The 22,186-nt window shown below is 36.9% G+C and overlaps 1 protein-coding gene across 1 annotated transcript in view; it reads right to left on the bottom strand.

Annotated features, from left to right (window-relative positions):
- The window catches only part of ADGB (androglobin), a 109,352-nt gene that overhangs the window by 86,470 nt on the left and 696 nt on the right, over positions 1–22,186 (bottom strand). The window contains exons 2-5 of the mRNA XM_029962717.1: positions 22,064–22,173; positions 5,311–5,455; positions 2,434–2,523; positions 151–222 (exon numbers count right to left, since the gene is read on the bottom strand). Of these exons, the coding sequence (XP_029818577.1) occupies positions 151–222; positions 2,434–2,523; positions 5,311–5,455; positions 22,064–22,173 (417 nt within the window). The remainder of the gene's footprint in view (positions 1–150; positions 223–2,433; positions 2,524–5,310; positions 5,456–22,063; positions 22,174–22,186) is intronic.

Raw genomic sequence — 22,186 nt, 5'->3', positions numbered from 1 at the left:
TTCTCGCCATTTTATTCCCATCATTCTTTTTCCACTTAAAAAATTGTCACAACTTATTTCTTCATGGTAGAAATTTGGAGTGAAATTCACAAAGTTAAAGAGAGATAAAGAAGAATGAATTAATTTTTTTTTTGACGTATTTCTGCCTACCTCACTACAAAATATATGCTCATTTGCTGAAACAAGGTCAAATGAAGTTTCATTTTGGACAACAACAGGAACCTAGGAGAAAGTAAATTAGTTAAGTCCATAGCTAAATTACCTGGAAAAAATTAAATTAACATTAACATTTAACTGTAATGACATGCAAATGTTAGACATTTGGCAAATATTCATTAGAGATTCGTAAACTAGAAATTTCTTAAAATGCAGATGTTCCAAATTTTTAAAAAATAAGAATTATTTTTACCAGGATATTTAAAGAACATCAAATGAAATAATCACATAAAAAATTTGATATTCCTTCATTTTATTAAGTATTTTTGAAGTTTTGCATTTAAACCATGAGCATAGCTTTGACTCAAAGTCATCCACCAGGATTCAAATGGAATTATTTTCTCATGGTCAGTTAGAAAGCGGTATTGTCAGTATATAAATGGTGACTTTGACTGTATTACATAGTTTTGATGACTATTACCTGTTTATACAACACATTTCCTTTAGGGAGGCAGTTCAGAAATAAGGTACTGGGATTGTAGTTTATTGAACTAAATGTATCTGTGCCTCTCATCACATACTAGTGATCATTGCTTGATTCTTTGCTTACTGCACTAAACAGGCTTGTTTACGCTTTCTTTTATAGTTACTAATAGATTAGGTAGCAACATGTATCATTCTTAATAGTCTTTCATCACTTGATATTTACATTAATTTTTAACAATAATATAAAATTTCTAGTAATCGTTGCTTTTCGATTCAAAACACATACTGGACCAAAAGACGTATCAAAATTTTAATCAGGTCTTAAAGAAAACAAATGCTTTCTTCATAGTGCTCTAAAGAGAAAAGTTACTTTTAATATAGATACATATTTCCACGGCTTTCTGGGCTGCCAGCTCTCTTGCCCTCATCTTTCAGATACCTCCACTCAGTTTATGCATTTTGGCAGCATTTCCTATCCAATCTTTTGGTCTTGTCAATTACTTCTCTGACCTCCCCCTCCTCCTTCCTCCATTAAAAATTAAACTTGGACCTCTTTAGTGCCTATTTAATAAAAAATGGAACTGACAAGCTGACAAAAGGAAAACTGACAAGCCTGAAAAAGCTGGAAGGATGGTCCAAGTGCTTTAAAACTTCAGTGTTTCTTCTGAAGCAAAACACTTCAAAACTTAAGATTGCTAACAGCATTAGAGGATACTAAACTTTGAAATGGTAGGCTGCTTATTTTCTTTGTAAATAATTTTAAAAATATATCGAATAAAAGCTATGCATAATTTTAAAATGTTATGGTTACCTTCCAGACAAGTACTGTCAAAGACATGGACATGTACTGTGTATAGCCCAGAGATATACAACAGCTGAAGGGAAAAAAATATACTATCGTTCTGGTAAAGTTAGTTGATTTTTTCATGATAAATATTTAGTTCAGATACCTGCTCAAGGGCAGCCTTAGTTGGAATAAACAAACATTTTTCTGCCATGAAGCTGATTTTTAAGTGAGAATAAAAGAACACAAAGAAAAATAGAAAGGCCAGTTGTCTTCTAAATGAACATGGAGTTAAAAAGCGAAGCAGATGTGGGAGGATACACTGCCATGATGTTTTGCACCAGGAAGTTCTGGTGCGTGGTGATCTTATCCCACTAAGAAAGGCACTCAGATTCTTTATAGTATCATTGAAAATGCTATTATTAGAGCTAACTATAATGAAAGGGGTTAGCATATGCAACATGATGTCCTTTTAGACACTGGGAAACCCAAGTTGTGTGGCATCAAGTAGGTCTGTGATCCATCTGTGCAGCACTCCGTGCAGATCCAATCCATAGAAAGGATATTCTGACAGGATATTCTGACAAGAAAACAACTCTGTTCATCATTTCTCATGTAAAATTGAAAGTATGTTGACATAAGAAGGTGTTGCTGTGGTTACACAAAGGGAAGGACATGCAGGTGGTATAATTGCCAGTAACAAGAAGGAGCCACCTGCAGGCTCCTCCATTACCATGAGCTGTCTGAGCTTTTTCAGTGCCCAGGACTTACAGCCAGCAAGCACCACACCAGCCTCAGGGCCAAGCTGTGTGCACAGGACAGGTTAGCTGTTACAGCTGTTACACAGGATCACTGACTCCTCACTGTACAGTAGTCTCCTGGACAGGATGACCCTGTGTGGTCAAGTGGGCATTACCTGTTGAACTAATTTCCTCTACTAATTTCCCTTTACTTTTGACAAGCTAGGTGAGTAGCATTTTTTCATCATGACCTTGCTTGTTTCTTACCTGTTTTGTTATAAACTCCTGTGGACGTTTCCATGAATGTACTTTTAAGGATGCTGGCAACTTTATTTTCCCTTCAGGATCATCAAAGAACTGCGACATAAAATATGCATGCACAAAAATGGAACATTTTTTATTAATTACAGTATTGTATCTTCCACAAGTTTTAAAATAATATATTGCTCACATGATAATTCACTTAGGGAGCAAAATAGCATAAAAAGGAACTAAAGTATCTACAACTGAAGTACAAGAGCCCAAAGCCCAAAATAAAGATTTAGCACAAAAGCCACTTATATGTCCTGAAAAGTTTATGTGCCCTGCACTGTCTAAATAGGTCTATATGAACTGATTTTTTTCTTTTCCACCTTTCAGAAAGCTCTCCAAAAAAAGCTTAAGCTTTTGTTAGGTACTCTTCTACCAAGTTGTTTCTACGTACTTTTTCTAACTCACGTATTTTTATAGCTTTTTTAATTGAATATTGAAAGTAAATATCTAAAGTGGTATTTAGACACAAAGCATGTTCCCTGCATTTAACACTGCTATAGAAACCAAAGAGAACTATAATTATACAGCATAATGAATTAGCCCATTAAAGAGAGAGTCCCATATAATTTTCAAACCTGCATTTCTAAAGTGATACTCATCCTCTGTGTGCACAGAAGTCATCATGATATATTATATTTGTTTACTTAGTAGCACAATGTAGGATGAAGAGACGCCTCTGATTCAGGTCATGTTGACTGAGAAACTAATCAATTACATAGTTAATGCCTTTTATTTAAGTACTTACTAACCAAAGGAAGGCAAAAGAAAATACATTACAAAAGTGTAAAACCCAGACACAAACCAAAGACTCCCAAATAATACTTTCCCCACCTTTTTTTTTGGAAGCTCCTTCAACATAACGGTCTGCAACAAGCTATTTCAAGTTCCTGAAGGAAAAAAGATTAGTTGGGGGGAAAATGAATCTTTCAGGATTACTTTTCTTTTTTTATGGAAGTTTAAAGAAAGCTTTGTAGCCTGGACCACGAAGAATTATGTTAACAGAGTTTATTCTGCTTTCAGAGACATCCAATCCTGACTTCATGGCTGGATGAAACATGAGCTAAACAGGAAAGTTTAGCTCTTAAACACTAGATAAACCAGAGAAAGGAGGCAGATGGAATGACCCAACACTACACAAAGAAATACTAAAAAAAATCTGGAAAGATGTACCCTTCTTTAGCTTCCTAGTGCAAAGATACTTTGAAGAAAAATATAGTAGGTTCAACTAAACTTGGCTGACAAAATCAAGTTTAACTTATCTTTATTTAACGTAAGAGACAACTGCCAGGTATCAGGAGTTCATGCTCTAAGGACAGGAGTCTCAATCACAAGTTTTACAGGAAGGACATGGAAGAAACAGACACAAGAGAAACAGATAAGGTCAAATGCACAGTATCTGCAGTCCACTGTACCGCTCTAAGAGAGGCTATTGTGTAGGGGTCCTTGGTAAGAGAGATTTAGTGTTACAAGGATAGAGATCACTTCCAATTGATTCCTTTTCCCACACAAGAAAATAGGACTGCTCATATTCCTGTTCTAAGTGTACTCAAAGGTACTGGATGCCATTACTAATTCTGTTTCTAACTGAAATAGCCTACACAATATTGAATCCTGGCTATCTGCTCGAATCAAAAGAGGCACATTACAAAATTCTTTAGTTCTGTAAATTCATCTGCTGTGGCCAACATATTTTATGATTTCTTTAAACATGTAAAAAGAACAATGTTTCATATAGCTTGTAGCTGAAGAACTGGTGAATCCAGTAAACCACTCAGAATGCCTCTTGTGTTTTCAGATTTTAAAGTTTATCTATTATAATAATGTCTGGCAGACATAACAAATTAGTGCTAGATAAATGTTAAGAGTACAGCCCAAAGACACAAAATGGGGTAATGGAACAGAAGAAAGATACAAAGGGAAATTATTTACTTGACATGTTAATGGCAGTATTCAGTAGAGAACTTATACCTTCTCTGAAAACAATACTTTGGCCCCTTAGGAGTATAATATATTAAGGCTCAGGATAAGAAAAAAATAATCTACAAACACATATGCCAACATATACATAGTACACAGAATACATTCAGAAGAAACATATGGACAATGCAGAATTGGTACATAAAATAGATGATTAAGCATGGCACTTAATGGATTTAAATATCACTTTAAAATGCTAAGTTTAAGAAATTCTTTCATAAATAAATTTACTACTACTCTGCATAAAAGACACATTTTGCAATGATAACTGGTTTGAAGGAGTAAAAATTCCATATGAGACCTATAATTCATTCCAGAGTTGGAAAACTGAGGAACTTTTCTGCATCTGGCAGGCACTTACTTTCTGCAAAATAACAATATCCCTCAAATCATTCTCTGAACATTAGAACTGCAGACAGCATTTCACCGGTCCAGAAACTGAGGTGTGCAAAAATATACGGATGGGTGGTGCATCAAACCTTTTGAGTTCACAGAAACTGCACTGCCCTGAGAAGCGATTTCTCTGACATACTACAACAGTTCAGCTCTTCCCACATCCCCAGTTTTAATTATGCTATGAAATAGATTTTGGGGATGAATTTTTTTAAACCATTATGGTGCACACATTAATGTACACATTGTGTGCATTAATGTAAACAGTTAACTTAAAAAGTAATAAATAAACGATGCACAATACTTCTAGTTTATTACTGCAGTTTAATAGGGAACTACTTATACACATTGAAAAGATATGATATGATTTATCAGTAACACATTATTTTGAAGTCGTGACAAATATTCTACTAAATACAAGTAAAAAAAATGAAGAGAAATAGGATGTGTCACACAACTTACTGAAACTTGACCTTTTCCAGCTTTTTCTTTTCCAGGTTTCCCAGGATCCCATTTTTCTGCATTGATATCTGCATCATTCCATTCTGGCCAAATAGGAAATGTCCACTTCTCGTTTGAAGCACCTACCTGGGAAGATGCAGGTGCCCTGGGAAACACACAGTGGCATGAATAAAAATGCATAATATATTAGACAACAGTAGCAGGAGATTTTTACCATATATTCTTTTTTTAATGTACTGTAATAGAAATTTTAGTGTTTGTAACTACAATAACTTTCTGTCACTAAGATAAGCAAGCCTATAGAAGTGCTAGATGGTGTTATTAGGTATAAACTAATGAAATATTTAAATGCATTTATATGAGGAATCCTGCTGAGGTAAATGGGATAGCTGAAGCACAAAACCACAATCTGAGGACAGTTTCCTCCCTCTTCCTTTCCCTCTGTTTCAAGACACATTGTTATCTTTCCCCTCCTGTGCCAGCCCTAGCATTCATGATCCAGTTCAACTCATTTCCCCAATATGAAGGCTTTCTTTCTTTTTTTCTGACTTATTTCTTTAATCAACAAAAAGGAGCTTGCCATGGGTAAAACTCATCTTGGGGAAAAAGACTCACTTCTAGGAATCTGTGAGCTGCTAGACCAGCCAGTTCTGTCTCCAGGTAGTTTCATTCTCACATTCTCAGGGCCTTTTGTGCTCCCAGCACTCTCACTACCTTCTTCTTGGGTTTCAGAACTCTGGCAAACAGTTTGCTGAGACTGCAGGGATTTTCACAAGACTAATACACAATGCATTCATAGCCACCAACTAGCACTAGTAGTACCTGTGCGTGTCATTTTTTCAGTGCATACAGTGGACCGAAATCTGGATTAACTAGAATGAGAATACATCAGCTCCTTCCTCCTTAACTACCAAATCTGGAGGCAAAGAAAGTACACGCAGGTCACAATTATATTTTCCCAAACCCATTGAAAATAAACAGTAGATGTTGTTCACTCAAAAGAACAAAAGGAAGAAGCTGAAGGGACTCAAGAAGAAACATGCCACCAAGAACTGAGTAAAAGGGTTTAAACAAATCTTATTACAGAAAAAAACTTACAGACTTTGACTCGCTAGAAAAATAGACTAAGGTCAGAATTTCCTCTTTGATACTCAGCAGTATGCTGCAGCATTAAGAATATACTTACATGGTAACATGATATTTCTATTACATGATACACATCAGTCATATAAAGCTAAAGAAGCTGTCATTTTCTCTTTCCTTTCCTCATACCACACACAAACACCTTCCTCATACCAAACACAAGCACCTTTCTTTTCTTATTCTTTTTTTTTTTTTGATGAGGAACAGCAGAATTACTACAAACATGTCCACGAGATCAGGAAGATAACAGTGTTTTGGGCTACAGCTGAAGAGCTAACTTTACAAATTGGTGCCAAAAAATATTTCTAATAAAAATTAAAGCTTAATTTCTTTAGGAACTGATATCTTCAAGAGATTTCAAAGGGAAATCTTCCATTTTGGGATTTTTTTGATATTTGAGAACAGGGGGTTTTTATACCTCCTGTACATATATTGCATATCATATAATGTGGATATTTACACCGATGTACTTACCACCAGTGATAGCATATAAAACCATACACACAATTTAAATTTTTGAATTATTGCTTTCTCTTGAGATTTTGGTGACTTCATAGAAAAAACTGAAGTCTGGTTATGATTTACAGCATCAATCTGATTGCAAAAGCATTTTACATTTCAGATAAAACGATCGCAGTGTCATAATACACATATGCTCTTTTTCAGTTGTTGTACACAATACTCAATTATTGCTCCTACATAAGTGCAATGAGATTTATGACTATATTCTAAAGCCAAACATGGACTACATAAATGAATAGTCTGACTAGGGAAAATGGTGCGTAGCAAGTGACAACTGAAAATACTATTAAGCCCAATCTTCCAAAAGGTGGAAGCAGGGACGAGTCACCTGGGGGAACAGACATTGCTCAAGTGTAGTGCAATGAAATTACAAAAGCAAAAGCTCAGCTGGAGCAGAAATCATCAAAGGATGTTAAGGGAAAGGGAAAAAGCTTCTGTAAGTATACTGGCAGCAAAAGGAAGACTAAGTAAGGAAAGTGCATGTCTGCTGCTCAGTGGGGTGGGGAAGTTAATGACAAAGAACATGGGAAAGGCCAAGATACTCAATGCCTTTTTCTGTCTTGGGTTTTGTTTGCAAATTTGGCTCTCAGGCCTCCCAGTCCAAGAGTCTACTTAGAGAGTCTGAGGGAGCAAAGTATTATCTACAGTAGAGGAAGGCAGCTAGGTAGCATTTAAGACAACTGGACACACACAGCTCCGTGGTGCTAGTTGGGATGTGAGCAAAGGTAGAGAGCTGACTGAAGTCACTCCAAGGTTCCTGTCAATCATATTTAAAATACCATGGCAACTGAGAAAAGTTCTGATGACTAGAAAAAGGCAAATATTATGCTCATCTTAAAATCTGGGATTTGGATCTTCAGAATTAAAGTGCTTGGAAACAATTTAAACTCAAATGGACAAGGACCTAAGAAACCTGATGTAAGCTGACCCTGCTTGAGCAGGGAGTTTGAAACTAGATGGCTCCCAGGTGCACCATTCAATGAACATTTTCTGTGATTTCATAATAGTTTTGTTGTTACCAATAGTAAGGACAAAGAAATGGGTAAAAATAAAGATTTCTCACTGTCTAGACATTAGCTACATTCATCCACACCACCAGTAACTCTTAATGGAAGACAGCTGTGAAAATTCAGTACCATCTGTGCCTTCTGTTGTGTAAAACATTCCCAAACATGGCTTCTACCTCTCTAACTGGAAGGAATATGTATTCTACAGAGTGATACCTCACTTTACTTTTTCATCTTTGTCACTTCAGTAATCTGTAAATTGACTCTCTATTGCCTTTGATCTTTCATTAATGGTACAATTTTTTCTCCAGCGTTTTCTTGAAGACTCAAATGATGCTTCATTCTATATTCAATATTTAACAAGCAATTGAAAACCCTGAAGTATTTATCAGTTTCTTTGGATTACTAGGAATGTTTTTATCAGTTCCAGTTTTTTCAAAGAATCTGTTGCATCTGCACTAGCCTCATGCATAAAGAACAATAAAAACCAAAATTCTAGCTGTACAAACAGCTTCAACACTTGTGATACTTTGAAACCTGACTCCTTTTAACACTGGTTTAAATACAACTCCTGACAGCTTCTTACATATGCAAAAAAAATGATAATTTAGAATTCTCATTTTTTGTACTTTTTTCCTACTTCAGATGAAATATGAATGGTGTATGCAGTGATTTGAAATATTCAAAGACTACTAATTTTTTTAAATCTTTTTTTCTACCTCTAAGTCAGCATTTTCTCTTTTAAATATAGAGAAGCATGGAATTTTCACTTATAATAATGATAAAGATGCTCTGAAGCCATTCCCAAAGAAAATGAAATAATAATTGCAATAATTCATAGAATCATATTATCATAGGATGAATTGGGTTGGAAGGGGCCTTAAAGATCATCTAGTTCCAATCCCCCTGCCAAGGGCAGGGACACCTTTCACTAGATCATGTTACTCAGAGCCCCTCCTCATTTCTTGCTATAAGATTTCTGACTGCTTTGGGACAATAACGGAATAATAAAAAAGTGTATTTTTAAAAAGCAACAATAAGATATGGAAAGACACTCCTAACTTAGTTCCACACACAAAATTATTTTTCATTGCACTTTGACATAACAGAATACCCTCAACACTAACAGTGTGGAAGACATGGAAACAATGCAATCTATGACTGAGATGTCTAAACTAAGCTGGGGAAGCCCAATGCTACTGCATCTCTAAAAGGATAATTCAATAAACTTTTGGAAAAATTAAATGGTCTCCAAGCATAAATAACAAATGAAAAAAGACAGTTGAATTTATTAAAATACTGTATTTGGAGTAAGGTTATTAAGAAGTTCCTTTATTACAAGAACTAAATAATATAACTCAAATCTTCATTTGCAAAGCCTAGCCATGATGACACTATAACTCACTGAGAATTCTTTGAAACAAAGTATACGACACAAGGCCAATGGAAATTGCTGGTATTTTATGCTCAGGCTGCATGGCTTCATTGTGTAAGAGTATTTTCTAAACTAACTTACGGGTACACTTCTTTTTAATCCTGTGCTAAACCCTAAAGGAGAAAAGGGAAGAATAAATTGCCAAATGAGAGAAACACCATGAAGTTGGCACTAATTCACCTCTGACCCTTTAAGCAGCTTCTCCAAAAATACTGGTATAATTGATGTAGTGCCAACAGGGGAAATGGGGGATGGCAGGATAGAGAAACACAGCAGGGAAAAAACTGCAGACAGATTGCAACCTAAATTTTTCAGAGACTTCAGATTCAATAGAGAAACAGGAAACAAGCCCACAAGGAAGTGTGCTCTCTCAAGTTAAACCACATAGTCATTTAGTTAGCCTGTGGACATATACACTACCCCACTCTGTAAGTAAGATCTTGTCAACATGGTCAATGGAGTCTAAGGAGCAGTCTTCCTAAAACAGTTAAATCTATCTGTAAATTATCTATGATCATTCCTTACTGAGGGAATGCAGCAAGACTGAAGGAAGTCTTCTCAAGAGAATTACAGAAGTATTGGTATTTAGTTTCAGAACAGCATGGCTACTCCACCTTCCTTTCCCAGTACTCATGTCACTCTGGATCACCAGACAATAATAATTTTGTGACACTATACAGGTTTTTTTAGAATTCAGAAAGACAGTGTGAGGCAGTTAAAAAAAAAAAGGGTCCCTTTCCTTGGATTGTTTGAACAGTCAGAAGAAATGATTTCTGGCCTCAGTAGAGGCTTTTATATTAGGAAAAAGGGCAGAGAACAAACACTCGGTTCAAGGTTGTCTCCAAATATGCCCTGTAGAGAAATTATTTAAGTTTTTCCTTAATCTCTTCAGAACTCAAAAGGCTCCTTTAAAGACCTTATTTATAACAGAAGTTCTTTTAAACTCCAATCGCTGAAATGATTTATAAAAAGTAGCATCTGAATATCTTATAAACCCACAGCAGAAATCATGGTAAGACTAAAGTTCATAAGAATCTGGAAAGGATATGAAAAAGTTTGGTCAAGTATCACTAACTCTGTGGCAAAAAGATTTGCTCTTTTTTCTTCATACCTTGTGCCATTCTTCAGAAGAGGAATGAATGCAATGAGTCACAACCAGATGATCTAATAAGCAGATAAGGCAATATAGGTTTTTCTTTATTATTAGAATAGTCAGCAGCAATTACAAAATAAAACTAAAATATGAATGCGTTGTTTACAGTGACTTACCATTAATCTTATTTTGGACACTGGAGCCAAAACTTAAAGGATTCTCTGCAGAATTAAAATACACTAATCTAAATGCTCAGAGCCCTCATATCTGGGCAGCCTCAAGCCACGAACGCAATTTAGATATGATGAGCAGAGCAAATAATTGTAAAGCATTTATGTTGCAATGATAGTTGCTTGCAAAGCCTATGACGACGGGTATTGTCATTTCAGTTTTGTGTACTGGGGTAGGATTTCTTCCTCACAATGCATGGAGTGCTTTCTGTGTGAAGTACAATCAAACTGTGGAAAATTAAAGTGATGATAGAAAGAAAAGAGGAACACCAACTGATTAATCTTTATAGGCATATTATTTTTAAAGGGGTTGGTAATTTAGATCACTAGTTTCAAGCGTAATATTCTCCTTTCCAAACATAGTTGACATCCTTGTAGATGTCAGATGAACTACTAATAGACCTCAGTAGTTTGTCAAGAATGAGCCTTTTTCAAACACACACACATTTTCTCAGAGAAATGGTCACCTAGCCTCACATTTAGCACTGCCAGCTAGCAGTCCATGTGTTCTTTTGTGTCTGCATATTAATGAAAAGTAAGTTGTTCCCTCTTGGTTTGCTTTCCAGGTTCTAGGAGCAGGGAGGAAAACCCTGCATGCCAAATCCCTTGTGCAAATTGTACAAGGTGTAGTGGTGTGTCTTGAACATTACTTCAAAGAAAAACTGATAGAAAGTAGGGGTCTAGAAGCATTGCGGGTTTTAAAACTTTTATTTTTCAGTTTGTTCTCCTTGTTCTCAGCCCAATTGCATTTGTTGCCCTATAAATATTGCCTGATTTTTGGTCTTTACAATTTAGAATTCCAGTTAAAATTGAGTGCTCCAGGTAGGGCTGTTGTGAGCTGTCCCAAATCCTTTAAGGTTAACCGGTTTCAAAAGGTGTTGGTGACAGACCAAGTGAACAGACTACCACAGATAAGAAGGGGTCTGAGCTGCATCTTGCAGTCATAGATTTGAAAGCAAGTAACAGCTACATCCAATTTGCAGACCAAATCAGTGGTCTGCATTTGATCAATGCACTGTTCTTCCAACTAGCAGAAAATGACTACGGGTTATGTAGTTCTCAGTTAATGATAACACTTCAGGATCAGGAGCTTTCTGTCATTATTAAGAACTCTGTTCAAGTACAGTCAAGGAAAGTAAATAGAACACTATGACACATTAGAAACAGAATGTCCAATACAACAAATTAGTACAATGCCACTCAGTATAATCAATTTTATGTCCTTTACATGAAATAGAATATTTAGGTCAGTTACCCTAGCAATGTAAAAATAACTTTGGAAATTTGGCAACAGGCAAAAGTTTAGAGAATGGAGCAAATGTACAAAATAATGAGCAGCATAGATGAGAGTGGATTATTTATCTGTTGTTATGATACAAGAAAAAACAATGGGTCTAATATAAACTAGAGCAAATTTAAAACCAGTAAAAGAAAACCCTAGACTGCTCAGCACATAATTAGCCATCAGAACTCTTTGACATCAGACACAACTCAGGTGAGAATAATGATCTATACCTTTTGGAACAGCCTATCTGAAGTAGTACATAACTGCCAAACTCTGGACGAAAATAAAGAAGAAAAGGAGCATGCCACGTGGGGGACTTTACCTCCACCAAGCTCTGTGTGAGAAACTACTAACAGTACAGTCATAGAGCATCCACTCGTTCTGGTTGTCCTCCAAGGAAGATGAAGATCTCTTTTCAAACAATTTGATTCAAAGAGGGAACCTGAAGTCATATTTCCCCATATAACTGTACAGCACCTTAGAAATTACAGAACCATAACTTTTCTGAGTTTGTTTCTCCCAGGGTTTCCTACTAAAAGAACCGAGTTGACCTTAGATTCAGCTATAAGAACAGAGAAGATTGCAACACCTCTTTTGACACTAAGGTTTGATACTCAAACTCATATATCTTAAGAACAATGAACTGTGCTTTGTTCCTTTCTTTGGCATTACTTCCTTGCTGGCTTCTGTAAAAACTTTTTGTCCCTTCTGTATAGCAACCAAGCAATTAACTAAGAAATAGAAGTGTCTGCATGGCAGAGCATGCCAGCACTTCTATGGATTTAGGCCAACTCATTTCAAAAGCACTTTGCATTCATTGTTAAGAAAACCAGGAAATCCCATTTCTTCAGTGGTGATTATAGAGTTCACATGGAAGAAGATAAAGACCATTCTGCTTAAGTAGATGAATAATCCAAGGCAAACAGTCTCTAATGTGATATTTTAAGAATGCTCCCTAGTTTCAAAACACAATTACTAGTAATTTCTTTCAACAGCACTTTTTCTGAGAAAAGACAAGGCAGAAAGAACTGTGTCTTGCCAATACTGCCTAAGGAGTCTTTCTGCCGTGCCTTTTGCAACCAGACTTGTCTATCTCACATTGGCCTTTTTAGCCACCAGCACGCTTGTAGCAAATGTGGATAGAGTCCTTCTCTCAAATCTTCGTTCGCGAAGCCCAGCCATGATGAGTTCTGCTGAAAGTTGCTTTTCTCTCTTACGCTGCTCATTACACTGTTCATCTTAATAGAAGTCTATAGACTTCTCTTGCACAATCTGATTGTACAGTCTTCAACCAATGGCTCATGGAGTGTTTGCCTGCAAGATCCTCTGACAATGCTTTGAGTTTCATGGAAAGAAAAACCTAAAACTAAGTCTAGTAGGGAGTACAGCATTTAGTGTCACTAGGATATTACTTAATGTTTTCATGCCCATGAGTCCATGAAGTTTGAAATCTACAGAACAAGCAGGCTGAGCTCTGAGGGGTTCATTGATTTAATTGGAATTAACTAGGAAAATTAATTCGAATACATAATTTCCTAATTAACATGTAATCTAGTTATTAAAAAATTAAACTTACTGGTCAACTTACATGGTATTTTATTATGTTTGCTTTATTTACTTGGGGAAAAACCCATCGTCTTACCACAAAGCATGAAACTAAAAAAGAAAGTTAAAGGTAAACCAAAGGGGGCAAAAATTACCAACAAATTGACTATATCGATTAGAGTTATACTGTGTTTACACACTGAAAAATTTCAATGAATGAAGCACAGGTGCTGAAAGCAAGATCCTCATCTTTCTGGCCAGAAAAAGCTATCACTAAAAATTCTGTTTCTGCAACTAACAAAATTAGTGCCCTTGGAAATACAAGTTACTTACAAAACAAATAGACAATAAAAAACAATAAATGAAAAGTGAATCTTTCATACTGAAGAAGAACAATATAAAATCTTCAGGAATGTCTCTAGCTTTAATTAGCTTAGAATTCAGGTATCAGTGCAAGAGTACAGTAATAGAGCTTGCAGATGTACAGTGATGCAACAAATAACTTTGGAAGAACAATTATGAACTAAAGCGTTTCACCCAAATTGAACCTAAGATCATCATACATTTATTCACTAACATTGCTACATCTGCAGAAAGTATGTATGTGCATTTGCTAGGGTTTCAGATGGTTAATTTTTAAGGTACATTGATAATTCTCCCTTTAGTTGTGTAGCTGGATGTCCTGGAATCCTGGGCCATTACAGATCTCTGTTGCTCCTAAATTATTTGGGAGAACAGGAAATGCCTTGTCAATATAGGTAATGCAAACAAGCAATAAATCCTTCAAAAATGCTCTGTACAGCCATTCAAATGAATATAATTGTTTATCTTTGGAAATATTGCAATTAACAGATTGCTAAAACAGACTGTAATATCAAAACATCCTCAGCTTAATCAGGACAGTAGGTGCAAACTGGAAATGAACAATTGCTGTTGCTCAAGATACACTACAGCTCACTCCCAGTCTTGTGAAGCCTTAACTGCTTTGGTTAGAAAGGATCTGGACTGAGATATTTGAGATAGAAGAACCTCTCAAGTTATCGAAAATCAGCTTTGTAGTAAGAGTATAAAAATATTGTAATATGTTACCAATTACAATTGTAAAGCAGCTTATGAATGCAGTGCAGGTTTAAAATTTTTCATATAAATCTTCGTTCTCTTGCAAAGTCCAGTGAGTAGCTGTACTGGGTTTGGCTAGGATTCAGGTAAATTTCTTCACAGCAGCCTGTACAGAGGGGATATATTTGAGATTTGTGATGGAAACAGTGTTTCCATCCCTGATAACACAGGGATGTTTCAGTTATTGCAGAGCAGTGACTACACAAAGTCAAGGCCTTTTCTGCTTCTCACACTGCTCTGCCAGCAAGTGGGCTTGAAGAGCACAAGAAGGGACCAGAGGGGACACAGCCCCGACACCTGACCCCAAGTGACCAAACAGGCACACATCACCATATATTGTCACTCTCAGCAATAAAAGCTGGGGGGAAAAGAAGGAAGGGAGAGATGTTGGGAGTGATGACATTTGTCTTCCCAAGTCGCCACTATAAGTGAAGGAGCCCTGCTTTCCTGGGGATGGCTGAACATCTGTCTGCCCATGGGAAGCATTGAATGAATTCCTTGGTTTGCTTTGCTTTTTACCTATTAAGTTGTCTTTACCTAAATCTACAAGTTTTTTCATTTTTACCCAGATTCTGTCCCCCATCCTGCTGGGGAGGAGTAAGTGAGCAGATGTGTAGCACTGAGCTGACAGATGGGGTTAAAACACAACACTCAAAACTAATTGTATTTTTAAAGACAGTCTAGTTTCTAATAAATGGGGCAGAAATAACCATAAAATGGATACATCTAATCCAAAAATTGCAAACTTTGGGACTAGTATACTCAATGTCTTTTGTCCAAAATGTTAACCCTGTTTCAAGTCTCTAGAAGAACTAAGTTATAACCACTATGCCATACTCATCTCTGACCCAGCTCATGCAGTCAAAAACAAGCATAAGCATCTACATGTGATTCTAACTAGGTTTTACAATAATATAGCAACCGCTTCTCTCAAATAAAACAAATGTTGCAACACAAAGATGTACCACCGGGCTACCCTCACAAACAAGAGAACAGGAGTACTGAATGAGAACATGGGTGAACTGTAGCCCAACATCTCGTCTCAAACAATACTTGCAATTAAAAGCCTTCAAAGAGCATAAAGCATATGCAGTATAGTTGGCAAATACTTTTAACAGTCCCTAAGAATTTTTAGCTCAAGCACTTCCTGAGTTGGATATGGTTGCTACGTATTTATAGAATCTTCAATGGATTTCTTTTCTGATGACTTGTACCATGATTCCATGTAAATATTTAGTGCCCATTAACGCTTATGTTAACTAACATGAAAGGTCCAACACAACACTAAAATCAGCTTCAAGTTCAACCACCATCCTCTTATCCACAAGTTATTAGTTCTTGCCGTTCCCAAACTTCAGCCAATCCAGCAATCCCAATGCAAAACACAAAAAAATTAATTTGTTCAGTCTATATTCTTTAAACCACTGTTGTAGTCTAAACCTTAAGTATACTTACGTAAAGAAAACATGCTGGCAGTGGAAAAAACCTCAATCACAAGCCTTGGCTGAAAGCTTATAGGAATAGAACTACCAATGCCACTATTTCTTTCTCTTCTCACTGTCCCATTAATCTTAATAATGAACGTTAGGTAATCCTAGGCTTTGGTGCAGCAACTCACTGTACCACAGCAGTGCAGCAACCTGCTACTCATTGCAATCAACCAGGCATACAGCTAAACTTAAGTAATTTCTTCCAGCCAGTCCAGGTTTCAGCCTGTCTCTGCTGGTCCTTAAGCATACATCAGCAGTAAATATTGCTCTTCACAGAATCACAGAATACGCTGAGTTGCAAGGGATCCACAAGGATCATCGAGTCCAACTCTGAGCACTGCACAGGACCATCCCCAAGAGTCACACAATGTGTCCGAGAGTATCATTCAAACCCTTCTTGAACTCAGACAGGCTTGGTGTTGTGATCACTTCTCCAGAGAGCCTGCTGCAGTGATCAACTACCCTCTGGGTGAAGAACTCTTTTCTAATATCCAACCTAAACCTTCTCTGACACAACTTTAGGCCATTCCCTTGGGTCCTGTCACTGTCACCACAGAGAAGAGATCAGTGTCTGCACCTCCTCTTCCCCTCACCAGGAAGTTGTAGACTGTGATAAGATCTCTCCTCAGTCTCATCTTCTCCAGGCTGAACAGACAAAGTGATCTGAGCCGCTCCTAACAGGGCTTCCCCTAAAAGCTCTTCACCATCTTTGTTGTCTACCTTTGGACACTCTCTAAGAGCTTAATATCTTTCTTATACTGTGGTGCCCCAAATGGCACACAATATTCAAGGTGAGGCCGCACCAGTGCAGAGCAGAGCAGGACAATCCTCCCCTTTAACTGGCTGGCGATGCTTTGCCTGATAGCCCCCAGGACACGGTTGGCCCTCCTGGCTGCCAGGGCACTGCTGACTCATATTCAACTTGCTGTCAACCACTGCACTCGCTAAAAAGAACTTCAGCACTACTCTGACCTTCCTCTATATACACCGGTGACCTCTGCCTGTGCCACAATTACCCCTAAATCACTTGCCTCTCTTGGCATCGGCCATTAACTCCTCACTTTTTTCCCTGATAGCCCAAACCCTAATTGAGATAGATGCTGATGGCTCAGGTTTAATTCAGAAGATTGGGCTTGATGGCATAGAGCTTCATCAAATTAATTTAAAAAGCATTTAATTCATTATCCATTCTTACTAGCCAGACTCTCTTTCAGTGACAATAGAGACATCAATTCCTATTCACCATAGCTGTTGAAACCTGGGAAAGATCACATTCTCGATAGCCTCTAATGGTGCAATTAAGAAAAGCTATAAAGGCAGCAGCTCTTTTGAGCTCTTCAGCCTGTCATCTCTAGCAACTGCTTAGCTCCTGAAGGGAATTGCTACCTAATTAGAAAGCAATAATGATGCCAGACCCAATGGAGCATCCCGTAGAGACTCACGGGAAGTCTGCCTAAGCAAGTCCAAAGCAATTTTCCTGCCTTCTCCATATGTTTTTGAGGTCCCACTCCAGCAATGCAATATATCCACCAATAATTCTGACTGATTTTCCACAGTGTAGATGACTGTGCTGACTCTTCTAAGCAATTATGGGGGAAAAAAAGAAGCCTGATCTTACTAGAAATTGAGAAAAGTGATTTTAAGGTGATCAAAATATATTGCCCAGATGTTTGTACATGTTACTTTCAGGGGCCTTCTACATTAATTTTATCCACAGGAATTGAAATTATAACGCTGTATTTTTTTTTTATAAGCACTGTCTGCTTTTGGGATTTTTTTTTACAAATTATTTAAAAAAATATTAGCCTTTTTTATATTACTGATATTTCTATTTAGGATTTTGATCATTAGTTGCATATAAAACAAGTAGCATTTACTATCAAAAAGACAATATTAGTCAAAAGGCAAAGTCTTTTTAACATTTTTATCACTGTAACTGCAAGTTTTGTTTTAAAATAAAACACAGAAAACCTATCTTGCAATTACCACAGAATACTAAACTTACAAGGCAACATTTTCTCAGACAGCTTGCAAGCATCTATTTCTCTTTCAGATACAGGAATAGCAACATTACCCAGGTTCTTACAGATTGACACAAAATTTGTACGGTAATTGTCTCTGTCTCACAAACGTTCTGAATAAATGGGGTAAGAGAATGAACACAAACAGATATCAAGGTATGCACATCCAGGGTTGCCCCATCCCAGGTGCAGAATTCATCACTTATCTTTGTTAAACTTCACATGGTTGGTAGTTGACCAACCCTCTAATTTGTCGAGGTCTCAACAAGGCCTCCCTGCCTTTGAGGGAGCCAACAGCTTCTCCCAATTTTGCATCATCTGCAAACTTACTCAGTACTCCTTCAAAGCCTGTGTCCAAGTCATTTATGAAGATATTGAAGAGCACAGGGCCTAAGATGCAGCCCTGTGGAACCCCTGCACCAGTAACAGGTCACCAGTCTGATGTTACCCCATTCACTCTGACCCTTTGTGCCTGTTGCTCATCATATGATGTGTTTACCCAGCTCTGTGCTGGCCATCTGGTTCAGAAGGATACAGAGAGAGATGGCATCGAAAGCTTTACTGAAATCCAAATATCTAATAAGTAATTGTTATATCTCCAACGAACACAGGTGCAATCTTACAGTGTGTGTATAAGATGTACTTCCAATTTCCACAACGCACTTGAAAAAGAAACAATACTTTCTAGAATTAGGAGAAAATCATTACCTGATGAAACATAGAGTAATCCATCCGACACAGGGATTACCAAACAAAATGAGGATTGAATCACGGAGTTACACAGAAGAGTTGTTTTTATCACCATGCTCAGCACTTTTCCTCAACAATTATAAATATTAAGAGCATCAATACTATTCATTTGTCCCAGAGCAGACTCCTACAGAATCGGGTCAGTACTCTCCTAATTTTTCTTGATAACAATGACACAGATCTAGCCTTAAATCAGAAGAGTGAATGTTCTCTGCATATGGGGCCAGAACTGTACTTTCTAGTAAATGAATGACATTTTTATCTTGTTCTCGTAGACCTGCAAACACAGAGTACTTTACTGGAATACAGATATTCCTCAATATACAGCATTTTTCCATTTCCAAACAAAGAAATAACATGTCAATCTGTCCGCTATCAATTGCATTCCCATCATTCTGACATCACTAGTCCTATGATAAAGGGGAAAGTAGTCTAGAAGCAATGTGGAAAGTTGAAAAATGAAATACAGCCTCTATTTTGCATAAATCACTGTCTGTAGTTTTTAAGTTTTAACCATAAGCCTAATCCAAACAAAAAGCTCCCTATAAACTTTAGCAGAGTATAGTTCAAAACTTGAAACTGCCTAATTGCTTGTTGTCTCCGTAGGAATTCTGTAGTTCATAGCAGTGGTCTCCAAAGTAGGGAGGGCGCACAAGGGAAAAAAATATTAGAGCTTGAGTAGTTCATGTATACAACTGATAAAGGAATAAGTACACATATACTGGAAGGGTGCGCTCAAACCCCTTTTACTAGTTGGGTTGCACAATCAGAAAAAGTTTGGAAACCACTCGCATATAGCATGGTTAAAGAAAAAAAAATATGTTTCAATGTTTCAGTCCTTTAGGAGAGACAAAGAATGCCTTTCTGATACTGGGTTTGGTTTATAAATTGCAATCCATCTGAGAAACAAGGGCAAGAAAGAACAAAGGTTATTCAAGGTCTTAAAAGTGTTCCCAAGGGTAAACTTTTAGTCCCACTGTGTTCAGTTCCCAACTATCAACAATTTTCACTGCTTTCATAAACACCAGGTTTTCACAGAGATTTTTGACTAGAGAGTATTAAGATGCATGGGGGTTTTCAGCAGGATGAAGTTCTTACTGAGACTAAATATTGTAGTATAATAGAGCCTTTAATCGACTCAGAAAGCAAAATTTACAGTGCAAAACAGTATGAAAGTATAGCAAGTGCTAAAATCAAAATTTCAACTATTTTATAGCACCATTCTCTGCTGTTTCATGAGAAAATGGGGCTACTTTTGCAGTAAATTTTTTGTTTCGAGACAAAAAGATATGTATCCAAAAGTTTAGTAAACTGTCATTAGCTTTCATTGATTTAAATTAATTATCTACAGCTCAACAGAAGCTAAAGGAAAATCTTTCCTGACAACTTAATCAAGGTTTATCAGGTCAATTGCTGAACTTGGAAAGACGTGCATCAACTTAAACCAACACTTTTTCATCCATTCATCCAAAAGGCCTTAGTAACATTCCAGAATGAATGACAAAAAATGAGTGGGGATAGATTAGTTAGGAAATCAGTATCAGAATTGCTGTAACTTTTTATTTTTTTTTTGTGTCATAGATTTCCTGTTTTCCCCTTTTACACTATCAGCATTTCTGTTAATATAAATCTAGATTCAAATAGTAGTTCTGTATACTAAGAGCTGTTCCATCAAATAAGAAAATAGTAAGATAAGATTAAAAAAAAATAATTCAGTTTATATCTCCATATGCCTGAATAGCGTTGAGGGCAACAAGAATTCATATGGAAATGTATACGGCACCAAAACATTTAGAAGCTTACTGCTGAGAGTTACCCCTGTTTACTAGAGGGGCACTCTGTATCACAGTGGTTTATCACAAGACAAACACAAAAGACATGCTACAGTTAAAGCAGAAGGTATAAGGTTAATTTAAAAAACACTAATGCAAGCTATTTATTCTGTGTTACGACAGTTCTGCATTACAATCAGGTTACTGCAACATGTTACTTGATTACAGAAGAAACAAACTTATTAAGCTACCATTAGGACATCTTTAAGCTACTCCATCCTATGTAAAATAACTTTCCTTCTTTTTCTCCAACAGTGCTAAAAAAATAAAAGTGTCCCTGATGGCTTAGACGTGACCAGAAAAATTTTGATAAACTGTTTGAAACAGTAAATATGAGAGGTTGCATGGTTGTGGCCAAAACAACAACAACAAAGTTACTAACAAAGGGTGCAGTGGGGAAGCGGGAAGAATTAGATACTGGCAGTCTGCAACAACAGAAAAGTAAACAAAATGGGAATCACAGTGTGAAATATCAAACAGAAATATGATGATATGAAATAAGAAACTACTGTGTAGTAAAAGTTGCGTAACTAGAAATGAAATAAGAACAAAGGGGCATTTGAGAATGATTTCAAGAGAGAAATAAGTGATACAACTGAAACTTTCAGTTATAGCAGACAAAAAGAAAAGGGCATGAGCACATACGTCAGATACCTTTTTCATTTCAAGCCTGACAGCACCATGCATTCAGGCTTACATAATTTAGGATGAGAAAGCTGCTCAAAATACAGAATTTGAACTCACAAGTCAAAACAGCAACCGTGAAAGAAAGTCTTTCTATTTATTTATTTGTCCTTGCAGGAAGAAATATACGTTTACACAGAAATACACAAATTCCCACTAAACACTCAACAAATAGTGAATCATTTAAAAATAACTCAAGAGATGTTACTTACAAAGAAATATTTAAGAAATCAATAGGAAGAATGCTTTCTTTAATATATTTACTTTCCTTGGGTTCATTATAACATAAAGCAAACATTCCAGGCACAGGGAATTCTTTTCCCTTCTATAAGTGAAACTTATGTGCTATGAGAGTCATTAATCATTTTGCCCCAAAAACTTCAGCTAGTTTAGTTCCTCTACCTGATGAAAACGGGGGGCCCTGAATTCCCAAAATTATTGCCCTGACTTGAGGTTCTTTTAAACCCAAAACCATTTCAGTGAACATTCAACTTCTGACGGCTCCTGACCACCAGTTGAAGGCTTCACTCCTTCCGCTATGCTCGAGGTCCGAGGCACCCTGGCTGCTAGCCCAGCTATGGTACAAGACACGCATGCCCCCGGCTTGGCAGGACGATGCTCCCAGACAGGCGCACCACAAGTACCGCAGGAGGAAAAGAGCACAGCTTCGACGTGAGCTGGGCCTCCAGCTTGAACAAGCAAACAAACTAAAAAAAAAAA

The sequence above is a fragment of the Manacus vitellinus genome, unplaced genomic scaffold (assembly GCF_001715985.3).
Source record: "Manacus vitellinus isolate BGI_N305 unplaced genomic scaffold, ASM171598v3 scaffold_4_pilon, whole genome shotgun sequence".
NCBI lineage: Eukaryota > Metazoa > Chordata > Aves > Passeriformes > Pipridae > Manacus > Manacus vitellinus.
The sequence above is the reverse complement of the archived record's forward strand: the minus strand, read 5'-3'. Positions and strand labels throughout refer to the sequence as shown.